This window comes from Abramis brama (assembly GCF_963993115.1).
Source record: "Abramis brama genome assembly, chromosome: 3".
Taxonomy (NCBI): domain Eukaryota; kingdom Metazoa; phylum Chordata; class Actinopteri; order Cypriniformes; family Leuciscidae; genus Abramis; species Abramis brama.
The window spans coordinates 57772901-57787453 of record NC_139965.1 but is presented as its reverse complement, the minus strand read 5'-3'; the positions used below and the strand labels follow the sequence as shown (position 1 = coordinate 57787453).

At 38.3% G+C, this 14553-nt stretch overlaps 1 protein-coding gene across 7 annotated transcripts in view; it reads right to left on the bottom strand.

Annotated features, from left to right (window-relative positions):
- dennd5a (DENN/MADD domain containing 5A) overlaps positions 1-14160 on the bottom strand; it is a 71553-nt gene extending 57393 nt beyond the window's left edge. For 2 of the 7 annotated variants that reach the window (XM_084108428.1, XM_084108427.1), the window contains exon 1: positions 13843-14160. In XM_084108428.1, the coding sequence (XP_083964554.1) occupies positions 13843-13942 (100 nt within the window). In that variant the 5' untranslated portion in view covers positions 13943-14160. The remainder of the gene's footprint in view (positions 1-13842) is intronic. The other 5 variants (XM_084108426.1, XM_084108429.1, XM_084108423.1 and 2 more) reach the window with 3 other exon arrangements.
- Positions 14161-14553: the final 393 nt, after the last annotated feature.

The window sequence follows — 14553 nt, the reverse complement described above, 5'->3', positions numbered from 1 at the left end:
AGCACAATGGTGTCGGATGGATGAGAGACAGTCACTCTTAGAAACAAAGGTTCAACGGGGATCTATATTTGACTGAATTTTAAAGAACCCTTTACGCCAAAAAGGTTGTATATAATGAGAAATGTCCTAAATAATTGCATTTACTTTCATGTTGAGTGGTTTTTCAACTGTTTTCTAGTGACAAAGTATGTTTAAAACTAAATGATAATGATAATAAAACTAAACTAAAATGGATCCCTTCAAATGTTCTACATATGAAGCGCCTGCAAGACGGTTTTCGACCTTTTCTTCTAACAGTGAGTCTACATTTGTGTGAGCAAAGAAAGGGCCACAAAAAAGAGCAAATGAATATCAGAGTAACAGATGGCGGATGACGTTTTCCTGTGAAAATTCGCTGCTGAAACAAACATATCCAAACAGCTGAGATCAGCCCCACATGCACAGCCTCTTCACCCCCGCATTTCTTAAACGTACTCAAATATATGCGATATTACAAGTTAAATTCGCAACTTTGAATAGAACCAAAGCTAGTGTTTTCCTTTTTGGTCACACTTTATATTAGGGGTCTTTAACTACAATGTACTTGCATTGGAAAAAAACAAGGTTACACTTTATTTTAAGGTGTCATTGTTACAGTGTAATTATATATTTAAGTACCAACTACATGTACTTACTATAGGGTTAGGGTAGGATTAGGATTCGGTTGAGGGTTAGTTGCATGTAATTATGCATAATTTACTGTTATTACTATGGTAAGTACATCTAACATATGTAACAAGGACACTGTGAAATAAAGTGTTACCAAAAACAATAATTGTTAAGTTGAATTACTTATTGTGTAGATGTTGTATTGCAAAACACTTGTGGTGCCATTGAGGTGGGATATGAAACTATGTAAGATAATCAAATCTTATATATCATTTGTTAACAAACATGTATTCATTTCTTCATTGAGCTCATTGTTTCTGCCTTAAATTATTACATTGTTTAAATGGATACATTTTTAGCTAACTGTGTGATTTTGTATTATGTACATTTCTGAAATACATAACTTAGACAGTTACCTCTGATAACAGATCACGCTATATTGTAATGTGGACTCATGCATTTTCTGTAAAGCTGCTTTGAAACGATGTGTATTGTGAAAAGCGCTATACAAATAAACGTGAATTGAATTGAATTGACTAGAACCATAGCTAGTGTTTTCCTTTTTGGTCCCCCTCTATATTAAGGCTCTTTAACTACAATGTACTTGCATAAAAAAAACAAAAACATATTAAGTTGAATTCCTTATTGTGTGGATGTTGTATTGCAAAATACTTGTGCTGCTATCGAGGTGTGATACGGGGAAGGTTAGGGACAGGTTTGGGGGTATGAGTAGGTTTAAGGGTGGGTTAAAGGGATAGTTCACCCAAAAATGAAAATTCTGTCATTAATTACTAACCCTTATGTTGTTCCAAACCTGTAAGACTTTTGTTCATCTTCAGAACACAAATGAAGATCTTTCGATGAAATCTGAGAGCTTTCTGTCCCTCCATTGACACCATTTTGGCGCTTCAAAAAATGAATGAATGAGTGAAAAATTAATGAATTGAGCGGTTTAGTCCAAATTTTCTGAAGAGCCACGATCGCTTTATATGATGAACAGATTGAATTTAGGCTTAAATAAAAAGCTTTTTCTTACACACCCTTGGATGTGGTGTACAGGTGTAGTAGAGATATTCAAAGGGATACTTCACAGATTAGCATTGAGCTTTGTATCAGTAGAAACCCGGTGGTATTTTCGAATGATCGTTGTTCCCTCCCTCATGTCCCCCTGAGACGAGAGATTTCTGTATTGTGTGTCTGGAAAAAAACCTCAGATGACACAAAAATCATCATTTAGCTCATCAGAGGCTTTTCTGTCCAGAGGCGAGAGACTACAGCCAGTAGGAGGAGCTCGTTCCACGTCTTCAACCCGCCCATAGGGGGATCTCACGATAAAACGCTGTCTTTTCAGTTTCCAGTCGACTAGTAGCCTAGTTGTAGCATTTCTCCCGATACTGCCCTCTGTAACCGGTAGAAGTGGCTTGGGAGTGGCCTCGTAGGGCAGCGAAGCAAGTGCATTCTGGGAGTTGTTGTCTTTCATCCACATGAGCCAAAAAATACATTTTCTGGCTTTTCTCAGTCTAGAAGACACCAACTTCTAAAATAATTTCACATTTCTACTGCATAAATGACCCAATTCAAATACACATTCATCTTTCCAGTGAAATATCCCTTTAATTGTGGAAGAATGAATCAAGACCATTGGGGCACAGTGGAGATTCATGGTGAGCCGCCCTTCTTTTGCTGCAGTGCAACCTCAGGCTATTCAGCAACATGCAAGGTCAAAATAAGCATGCTAACAACACTGTATTCCTCTGCTCCAACAGGAAGACCGAAATGAGCTCATTTTTACACAGGAACAAACACACTCTACACAGGGTTAAAGACAATTGTGACTAATTTCTGTAATTACATGGTGCAGCATGAAACGGCTAGAGCTGGACTGCTTCAAAACGGCTTTAATTGAGCAGTCACACATCTTTAAATTATGCATAAAAGATGGAGTTAAGCCAGTTTAGGAATTTACGGTACATTCAAATCACAGAATTTCATGACTTTACATGGATGTCTAGTTATTGAGTTCTCAATGCAGCTTAAAAATCATTCAATAAAGCTGCTCTTAAAACGTCTTTATCATGCACATGAGATTAATGACTAATCAGAGGACGAGGAGCTCAAAGGAGCGCTCTTTAATAGTGATGTCATTGAGAAAGAGCTCAAGACACGGGGTGCATGGGAAACTCCTAGGGGATAGTGTTTAAATCGGTATGTGTGTGTGAGTGTGTGTCGAGCGCAGCTGCCGTCCTCAGTGTACCGAGGCCTGATGGTGTGAGCCAGCCAATCAGAATGCTCTGCCAGCAGGGCCTCTCATGCATATGCTAATGAAGCCCTCACCCTGTGCCCCGTCACTGGGAATAAAAGAGGGTTTTGTCACAAACTTTGCAGATTTCTGGCACATGGAACTACTGCAGTTTCATTGCAAAAGCAACACGACAGAGGATGAGAGGGCTAATTTAAAGAAATAAAAAAGCTGGACTTTATGTTCTGCACCCCAATTAGCAGCTTTCATTTGATCAGTGATATAACAGAAGTATGGAAGCTTGTTTCCGCCACAAAATAAAACATTTTAAAAGATAATTGCGACTTTTTATCTCACAATTGCGAGTTTACATCTCGCAATTCTGACTTTATTACTCAGAATTGCGAGATATAAAGTCAGAATTGCGTGAAATAAAGTTGCAATTGCGTGTTATAAAGTCAGAATTGCGAGATATAAAGTCAGAATTGTGTGAAATAAAGTTGCAATTGCGTGTTATAAAGTCAGAATTGCGAGATATAAAGTTTTTTTCTCGCAATTGCGACTTTATATCACGCAATTCTGACTTTATAACACGCAATTGCGAGTTTATATCTCGCAATTCTGACATCTTTTCTCAGAATTGTGAGATATAAACTTACAATTGTGAGATATAAAGTCCAATTCTAAGGAAAAAAAAGACGGACTCTTTTTTTTTTTTTTACCTCAGAATAGTTTATATCTTACAATTCTGACTTTATAACACGCAATTGCGACTTTATATCGTGCAATTCTGACTTTATATCTCCCAATTGCGACTTTATTTCTCAGAATTGTGTCTTTATATTCCGCAATTGCGACTTTATTTCTCAGAATTGCGACTTTATATCTCGCAATTGCGACTTTATTTCTCAGAATTGCGACTTTATATCTCGCAATTGCGACTTTATTTCTCAGAATTGCGACTTTATTTCTCAGAATTGCGACTTTATTTCTCACAATTCTGACTTCATATCTCGCAATTCTGAGAAAAAAAGTCACAATTCTGACTTGATATATCGCAATTGTGAGAAAAAAAGTCAGAATTGTGAGATAAAAAGTCGCAATTATTATTATTTATGTATTATTCAGTGGCGGAAACAAGCTTCCAAACAGAAGATATGCTTTTTTTGGTCACACTTACTTTATTAGGTGTCTTGCATTAAAAAACACATTTTTAGGTACAATGTACTTTTTAAAAAGGGAAAGTAAACAGTTTAGTTAAACTATGAGGAAATGTCACAGCAGTACTAGCCTAAGTGTCGGTTAGTGTTAGTCACAGAGAGACGTCCGTCAACTTCGTCAGTCTCTAAACCATCCCAACACTTCAAAAATATGTGTTTGTCTAAACAATTCACACTGCCAATTAATGTGTAGATGCAAACACATCTGTGCAAACTGCATTCTTCTTGTCATTCTTGCTCTGTTTGTGTATGCGATGCTAATAGCAAAGAAGGAATGGTACAGGAAATGAGAACATGCACACAAAAGTTCACTCAAACAGGTCATAGACATGAAACCACACAGAAAGGGCTTTTTATAAACAAGAACCGGATCAGATGCATCCTTTCTGGTCCAAGATTTAAAAACATTTTTTAACTTTAACGGTTTTCTGATGCCACAAATATAACTCAAGATCACAGTGCTTGATCTCTACGAGTTTCCCAGTAGATGATTGAAATGAACACTTATTTTACATAGTGCTTATCCCAAAAATTTGAAGACATTTGTATCCAATTCAGGACTGCTTTTCTGAATCTCAAGCAAAAAGGCAAAATAATTATTTTACCCAATCTGTGAGCTTGCTGTGACAAAACGTCTTTCTATTAGAGCTACACGATTCCAGATAAAGTGAGAATAACACTTCTTTTTTTTGGTTTAAAATAGAGATCATGATCCTCACACAATTATGAATAGACAACTAACAAAAATAACTGCATTTACTAGAGGTTCTGACACGATGTTAATTGCTGTAGTCTATTTAAAAAATATATATATATAATTTGAAATCTTTTTTTTTTTTTTTTTTAATCTGATTGAATAAATGATTCAATTCAACTATGTAAAAATCACTGGCAGTGTAAATGTACCAAAATCAAACGATCCCGGGACACATTATCCGTCTATTTTCCAGAATCTCTGTGTGAAATCGGCTTTTAACTATAGTTACCACAGTCTGATTTAGTCTGACAGATCCTTTATTGGACTCACTGAATTCATTGGAGCGGTTACTGGATCATTATCCGACTCACTTAATGAACTGAAAGTCATTTCGAAATAAAGCAAGTTTTATATACTTTAGCATCATTACTGACTTTTCTATGATAACTAAATTAAAGATGCACACTGAGATTTTTTTTTCTGCCCAAGATAAATATTTATTCTGCTTTGTCCTCATTAAAGCACACATTTAAAGGAGGGCAGCATATCAGACGTTCACTGAAAAAATCGGTGCTCTTAAACGTTCTTGAATGCAACAGTGACCCACTTTCAGCGGTCTAATGGATGTTTTTCATTACTGCTAAATCAGGCCCGACCGTCTGGCCCAACAGAGAAATGCAAGGAATGACAATGGCTCTTATTTTCTGTATCCTTGCCAAGAGATATACTAACTCTTCAGCAATGCACATCATTCCCATCGCCAGTGGGAAGAGCGCATCAGAAAGGGTCACGGGATGCTCACCGGCCCATGTGGAGCACTTTTCTCAAAAGTCTATATCAGAATCCATTAAATACAAATGATGGAAAAATACAAGCTAAAATAACAGTTCAACAAAACACAGCGCATTACAGGGATAATTCAATTTATTCTGTGCGGAACAAAAAATAGTGTTTTTTTTGTTTATACAATGGAAATCAGTGGTTTCTAAAACTACTTGGTTATCAACACACTTCAAAATATCTTCTTTTGTGTTCCTTCAAAAAAAAAGGAACGACGTGAGTACATGATGAACTAGCCTACTCCTTTAAGCTGTGGTCATGTGATGCAGCACAGCCCTTCAGATGTAATCAAGAGCTGAGAAAACAGACTCATGCGGAAGGCATAAGCAGCTTAACGGCATTATGATTTGAATCAACTGAATGTACTTTGAAATTCGTGAACAATCGACCACAGCAAACAATGCATGTACTGAAATACTGCTGACAAATCAGCTAATCACACCGGCGCCCCTTTCACACAGCGCGTTGATCCCGGGAAATTGCTAGAGTGCCTTCTGTGTGAACGCAAACACGTCCCGGGATTGATACCGGGATGGGGACCTAGTAACATTGGTCCCGGAACGCGCCCTGTGTGAACAAAAGCCAGGACCAATGTGTCGTAGAGATGACCTTTCTACAACCTATCCTACAGCATATGGGGAACGAGCCACTCGGCAAACCCAGTGGCGCTACTGGGGAGTATGGACTCGTCTTCGTGTAGAAATGACGAAGAGGAGTTATCGGCAGAACTGACATCTGACAGGAGTTATCACATCCTGACGTCACGTGTCTTTACGAGATGTGTGTGAACGCACTCAGATTCCGGAAAATCACTGGCAGTGTGAATGAACCAAAAACAAATGATCCCGGGACACATTATCCGTGTATTTTCCGGAGTCTCTGTATGAAAGGGGCTCTATAGAGGCAAAAAAACAGGCCTTCCTTCTGCCCTCACTGTAGTATGACAAAAAAAATCCAACCATATTTTTTTTTATTTTTGTACAAAAGAACACCATGTTCTCATCAGGTGCAACACGATAAGTTTGCAGTGAAGTAACTTTACACTGTAAAACCTAACACTGAAAGATTTAACATTTATTCACTTATTTAAAAAAAAGTTAATTTAACTCAAAAACTGCAATGCATTAAGCAGAACTTAAACCAACTAAGTAATGAATAACCTATTTGTTATTTTAGCTCTAAATATTTAAAGGAGAAGTTCACTTTCAAAAAAACTTTTGCTGATAATTTACTCACCCCCATGTCATCCAAGATGTCCATGTCTTTCTTTCTTCAGTCGCAAAGAAATTAAGGTTTTTGATGAAAACATTCCAGGATTTCCCCCCATGTAATGGATTCTATTGGGACCCAAACGGTAGAAGGTCCAAATGACAGTTTAAGTGCAGCTTCAAAGGGCTTTAAACGATACCAGACGATGAATAAGGGTCTTATCTAGCGAAACGATCGGTCATTTCCAAAATAAATAAAAAAGTTTAAGTTTTATAAGCACAAATGTTCGCCTTGCTCTGTTCTGTGATGCGCGTTCGTGACGTCACGTAATACGCAATTACGTTGAAAAGGTCACGCTTGAAAAATTTCTGTCCTGAAGAAAATGTTCTTTTTGGCTTTTTAATATTAAAACACCCAGGATACGCACACGAAATGGGCATTTTAAACGATAAACTGACACAAATACATTTGAAAATGTGTATATGGTCCTCCTTCCGCACATTTGTAAACACGTCAAGTGTGACCTTTTCAACGTAATTGCGTATTACGTGACGTCTTCAACGCGCATCACAGAACAGAGCAAGGCGAGCGTTTGTGCTTATAAAACTTAAACTTTTTTATTTATTTTGGAAATGACCGATCGTTTCGCTAGATAAGACCCTTATTCATCGTCTGGTATCGTTTAAAGCCCTTTGAAGCTGCACTTAAACTGTCATTTGGACCTTCTACCGTTTGGGTCCCAATAGAATCCATTACATGGGGGGAAATCCTGGAATGTTTTCATCAAAAACCTTAATTTCTTTGCGACTGAAGAAAGAAAGACATGGACATCTTGGATGACATGGGGGTGAGTAAATTATCAGCAAAAGTTTTTTTGAAAGTGAACTTCTCCTTTAAGTTGAATTTAATTCATTTAATTTAGTTTATGTTTATGGTTGAAAATTAAAAATGATATTAAATGTAAATTAGAAACCAGTGGGTGGGTTTACAATTTTTTTTTGGGGGGGGGGGTTCTAATTTCTTTTAAATTTTAGTTTTCAATAAATTACTTTTATAAGGCCTATACTTTTATAGTTTTCATAGCTCATGAAATAAACACATAAATACACATTTGAAGCCTGCATTTAGGTCTCTTCACAGCGTTCTCCCTCACGCACTGGAAAAACCCGCTTATTTATTTCAATCTGCCCATCCCCCACACACAGCTCACACGGAGTAACTCGTCGGAACAGGATGGCGGCCATAAAGAGATTTAACTGGTTAAGCACGGCAAACTGCTTCACCCTCTTTAGAGCACTTTTATACGTTTTAACGTTGTATTGTCGTGACTCTTCATCTTAGGGTGATTTCACACTTGGTTCGATTGCCTGTTCTGAACCCGAGTTTGATTGCTCCCCCCTGCCCCCCTGCCCCCGATGGACTGTGTTCACATTATATTATTTGTATCCAAACCGCGGTACGCTTGCATCATCAAGCTCCAGCTGGTGCGCAATCGTGTTGCTTGGTAACCGCTATGAATGAAGAGGTGTCAAAATGGATAGAATTGCTCGCTTCATATTTGTTCTTCTTTTTTTTAACCTTTGGTTTTGTTTTCAAAGAAACACACTTGTGTCTGTCTGCCGCAAAAGTACTAAAACCGTTCCAAAGACAGCGGGATGTCTGCCGAAGACAATTTTTGTGGAGGCAAGCAGAAATCATCTTTCTGCTTGCAGTGCGTCAATCCCGCTTTTCGTCAAGGTAAGTGTATACACACACACATGCACACACCACATTATACGTCATCAATAGCGGTTCACTTCCGCGATTTGGTACGATTGTGTTCATATCAGCAGCGAACCGTACTGGAGTTCACATGAACCGTACCCCAGACCACCCTTTTTAAGCGGACTCGAGTACGGTTCGCGGGTGCGCACCCAAGTTCGGAAGACAGCGTTCACATCATCCAAACGAAGACCAACTAGCTAAATCTATAGAGGCAAAAAACAGGCCTTCCTTCTGCCCTCACTGTAGCATGACAAAAAAATTCCTACCATTTTTTAGATTTTTGTACAAAAGAACACCATGTTCTCATCAGGATCAAGTTTGTAAATTAACTTTATGTAATGAAAACAAAAAAAAGCATGTGACACTGAAACACAGCCAATGAGAACATGTTCAATGTTAAACATAGAGGTAGGAGTCAAATATTTTATATAGGCTATATAGGCTAAACAAAACAAAAAACTCAGGATACTGCATTTTGTAAAATCCAAATAAACTTTACAGATCTTTATTGGAAAGGGTAGTTTATTTTCTTCTTTGCGGAGTATATCTAGCCTATATATATATATAGACAAACGTGACCACACTTACAAACAAAAAAATGAAAAAAAAATGACTCGTTTCCTCTATAAACAGCATGTAAGCAGTTTCGTTCCCCTAACTAGGCCAGCCCAGACTTTTTTACAATAGTGACATGTTGAACCATTTCAAAACAACCAAATCTTCTTTTTTCAACACATAAAAACATCAGCGCATCAGCAAACCCTTGCAACAACAACAACGCGATTGGATGCTGCTTTAGACACTGGTGTGTTTTTGTATTCCCCAGAGCATCTCAGTGACCTCTCTTTGTCCTGAGGGTCTCGCGTGGGACACCCTCCATTGATCGCGCTTGTCCCCAGGGGGAACGTCATGATGGACACCAGTCACTTTCACTGCAGGCTCAGTTGCACTACAACCATCTCTAAATTTATCATTTATTGCCCATCAATGCATCGACCCTCAACAGACATGAATGATTGCAAGCTTCTCCATGACTCAAAGTTGCACACATAACCGTACAATCATGCTCTCTAACAAAACGCACATCAGGATAAGGATGGTTCGATGGCCTGGGACCAGTGTGAGAGTGTTTCGGGCCAGAGCAGCTTTATTACTATATCTATGTTTACAATGCAAGCCTTAGTACTCATTTCTGATTTATAGCTCAGATCCGATTTGTTTGTTTGGCTGTGTGTTTGTTTGGCTCAATGCGGCCAATATCAGATTTGAGTGTGAACAGTTTACGATCCTGAACTGCGCAAAAGAACGATAACAAAGACGGCGCAAAATGCTATCATGCGGAAGTAAACAAGTAAACAAAAGTCAGCATTTATGCGCTCATTTATAAGGTGATGTGCAACGACTTTGTGCACAGGCAATAATGAGGACAGAGACAAAGATGAGGAGAAAGAGAGCAACGTTTTTCTAATATAGTTTTTCCACAAGTTTCGCTTGTATAGAGCTGTCGCCGTAACACTTATGAGCATAACAGCCCACCGTCCCTGCGCTGACTAACTTCACTGCTGGCTTTCATTTTAAACAAGTGACCAAAGAACTACCAGTATGTAAAATCTTTGGAGCGAGACTCCCATCAGTGCAAAATTGTGACGAATGTTGATCTAGAGTAACGTAAAAGTCGCATGAATACTCATGTGACTGTTCACACTGCAAAACATCAGACCAGCATCTGATATAGTACCTCATATGGAAGTGGCCCAAATCAGAATTGAAAAGATCAGATTCCACGTGGTTTGTGCTGTTCACACTGTTATGAAAAAAAAAAAAAAAAAAAAAACAGATATTGAGTCGCATAAATGCAAAAAAATTGGATTTGGGCCACTTTTTGCCTGCAGTCTGAATGTAGCCTATATACTGCATTTGTTGATGATGTTCATGTGTATTTAGGCCTTTCAAACTTCAGCTTTTGGTTTTCTGATATGTACGAACACTGTTCTTGTGAATTCCGCCGATTTAAAGGTGCAGTAAGCAATTTCTGAGAAACGCTGTTGATATTTTAAATCACCAAAACGAACACAGCCCTATCATGATAGCGCCGCCCCCAAATTTACAAACACACTATGCAACACAGGCACCTCCCCCCTTAATGAGTGGACACGCCCCTTACTGCTGATTGGCTATAAGTGTGTTGTGGTGCTCGATCAGATCCACTTTCAACAGCGTTTCTCAAAAATTGCTACTTACTTCACCTTTAATAGGCACCAGTAATAGTGGGCAACGATTAATCGCAATTAATCACATCCAAAATAAAAGTTTGTGGGTGGAGACTAACTTTTTTTTTTGCTACATGCCATGGGATTAATCAATGCATGCTGATGAATAATGTATAACAATAATAATTAATCTGCATACCCTAGTTTTGCACTGATGTAAAAAGACTGACAGTGACACAATAAGTCATGTTAGCAAAATGTTTTAATCTTTTAACTCTTAAAAAAAAAAAACTATTAAAAAAACATGTATGTTCTTTAATGTTTGATTATAATTTTACTGTCTTCACATAGGGATGGGAATTGATAAGATTTTATCAATAATAATTTTCAGAGAAGATAAGGAAACTTATTTAGCACAATTTACACCCAGCAGTAATTCAGGAAAAAAAAAAAATCTCCGAATGCTCCACATGAAACTTTGGTCTTCCGACCTTTTACCACCGTGTCGATTTATTTTGATTAATATGTGCGAGGGAGAGAGCAACACAGCGCCTAGTTTGGAGACGGTGAAGTCGTTTACACAGAGAGTGCGCGCGCGCGACCGGCTCTCTCTCTCTCTCGTTCTTTCAGTTAAACATAGGCCCTGTGACACACGCAGCCGTTCATCTACATTACTCACCGATCAAATAAGACTTTGGCGGGACAAAAATTCACTTTGGCGGGCGCTAAAACAAGTTCAATGCAGGAAAATTCATGCGTGAGTTTCCATTAGACTCGCACGGGCGTCTCATCTAATGGCGAGCTCAGTTGACGCTGTGTGCTTCAAGATTCTGACGCAAGTGCTAAGATTCCAATTGGCCAAGAGAAAAAGTGCTAAGATTCCAATTGGCCAAGAGAAAAAGTGCTAAGATTCCGATTGGCCCAGAGAAATGTCAATTATAAGAATTATCCAATAATGTTTCGCAATTCTAGCCTGCATGGCAGTTACTATGAGAAACAATACCCCCCCCCCCCCCCAAAAAAAAAACTCTCCGGTTCTACGCGATTCACGTAAATGACCCAATTGACCAAGAAAAGCGACAAGTTTGCAGGTATGATTAAGTAAACACAAACTTTTATTTTGGATGCGATTAATCGTTGCGATTAATCGGCGCTATCGTTGCCCAGCCAAATTTAGCAAACAAAATGTGTTTTACCTTTTACATATGATTTAAAACACCAACGGTGCAGTTCACAGAGAGGCACAACTATCACCCCCTGACACCCCCTCATGCAACAACACAGTTATGGAATAAAACACAGAGGGACCTGCATTAATGAAATACCACTTTCACAAAGATCCAAAGAAACTTGAAGAGAAAACTGATGTTCTGATTGCATCAGTGGAGATCTAGCAAAAAATGCAATGCAAGATGAGGAAGCCCGAAACCACAGGAAATCTGAATCTGCACTCTCGCCCTACAAGACTGCACGTGCTGGTTGAAAAAGCCTTTTATATGAGAACATGTTGTAAGTTATTCACTGTAAAAATGTATAATATAAATATATAAACGTAAAATACATATATATCAGGGGCGTTTCCTCCGAGGAGGCAAGGGAGGGCAGTGCCTCCTCACTGGATGAGAAAATAATCCATATCACAAAAATAAAACAACGCAAATATTACAAAACGTGACATTAAAAAGTGTATAAATCACTTGTTTTTTTTAAGTAACACTTTCCAACAGGAACACCCGCACAGTAAAGTTAGAGCGGGACGCCGCGTCTTTCTTGCCTCCCCTGAGCCCATTGACTTTTAACAGAGCCTCTAAAGTGTGCCGTGGGTTAGATGGGGGGTAATTGAGAATGAATGGGGGAAAGTCACATGAGAGGAGGCAATGCTTCCATCGTGCTATGATTGGATATGATTGGTTATGATTGGTTAGTGCGATAAATGCAGCCTCTTGTTTTCGTGTGCGTTCGTGAATCAGTCTGAGTGAACAAAATTATGCTGTTAAATGGGAAGACTAATTAAAAAGTAAGTAAACGACTCATCCATTTAAATATCACTACTTTATATCACATCAAAAGAAAACTTGAAATGGCCAGAAAACATGATGACTGTTGGGTTTTTAGTAAGCAATCAGCTTGGTGAAAATAAAGATCTTTGTGTCTTGATAACTGATGAAAATAAGTTGACTATTAAAAAGAACAGCTAAACATCGGTTCATGAATAAAATATATTGTTTAAATTGTTACTGCCTTTAGTTATGGTTTTGGAATAAAGGAAACAAATGCTTAAAAACACAAATACCTATATTTTCTTAATTATATATGTTTATGTTTGTGTGAGTGAGTGTGTGTGTGTGCTGGAGATAAAGGAATTGATCAGATGCAGATGTTAGGTTGAAAAAAGTCTGAATAGATTACATTATACTACAACCTTGTTTTGATGAATGCTGGAAATAAAAACAACTGTTTATGAAGAAATAAAAACTATTGCACAAATGAAGTCAACACAAATAAACCCTGAATTGAAGCACATAAAAACCTTGAATATACGAAGATATTACAGAATATATAATGTATATCATAACACTGATCCTCATTCTTTGTCTTGTAAAACAGAAGTAAACAATGTCAATCTCCGATTTGGTTTGGTTTATGTTTTATATTCAAGATTATAGATGGAGGAGATATTATGAAATGCTTGAGTTTAATCGACTTAATTTGAATAAGCTTTCCCAACGATAAAAAATTAAGTACATTTTTAACAGCTTTCCTTTAAGAATAACGGTCTCTTCATTTATAAGGTCAACTATCTAGAACACTCCTAAAGTCCAGTGTCTATGCTTAAAATGAAATGATACAAATGTCAACTCGTCTACCCAAATGAAAAGACATTTTCACGTATTTTCAGCTGCTGTATTCACTATTATTGTGGTTTAACATCACATAACTAACACCTTAAAGCAAATACACAATAAAACCTCACAAATCTGTCGAAATCAGAGCGGTGAAGTGATCTGGTCTTACCGGACAGCTCGTCTGGCTCTAAGCCGCTCTCGGTGTCCAAACCGCAGGTCACGAAATAATCCGCGAAGCGGCAGGAGCTCGAGCTGAATCCGGTGCTCATTTTGAGACGGCTCCAGTTGTGCTCTTCTGTTTGTGGGTTTAGAGGAGCGCATAGTACGAGCTCTCTCGATCATTCTGCGTAGACATTGCGGATGAGGATCAAGACAGGAGAAGCCCCGAGCGCCAGTCGCATTGTGGCCTCCGGTAACGTTACAGCTGTTCTCTCCCCGTCCTCCGAATCCTCAGCGCGCGCACTCGCTCGCTCGCTCTCGCGCATGCGCACTGCTGTGCTCGGGATGACGTTATGCGCTTCAGCATCATCGCGCGTGAAGAGACTGAACGCCGCTGCATCAAACTACTTATCGCTTCTCTGACAGAAAAATAACGTCAACAAATCACATATTCAGTTATCATCCAGGAGCTAACTATGAAGTAACTGCAGTCGACTGCAATTTAAACAATTTGTCGTGATGATAAATCGCAGCAGCATGGCAGTAAATGTTGTTTGATGTTGCCCTCTGGTGCTGGATTTGGAAATCGCATGAATTTTAAAAAATTCTTCATACTTATGAATGTAAAATGTGATAAAAGTAATAATTATAAATTTAAAATGAGAAGGGTCTAATTTCAGAGTCTCCAAAAAAAAAAAAAAAAAAAAAAAAAATTGGCTTA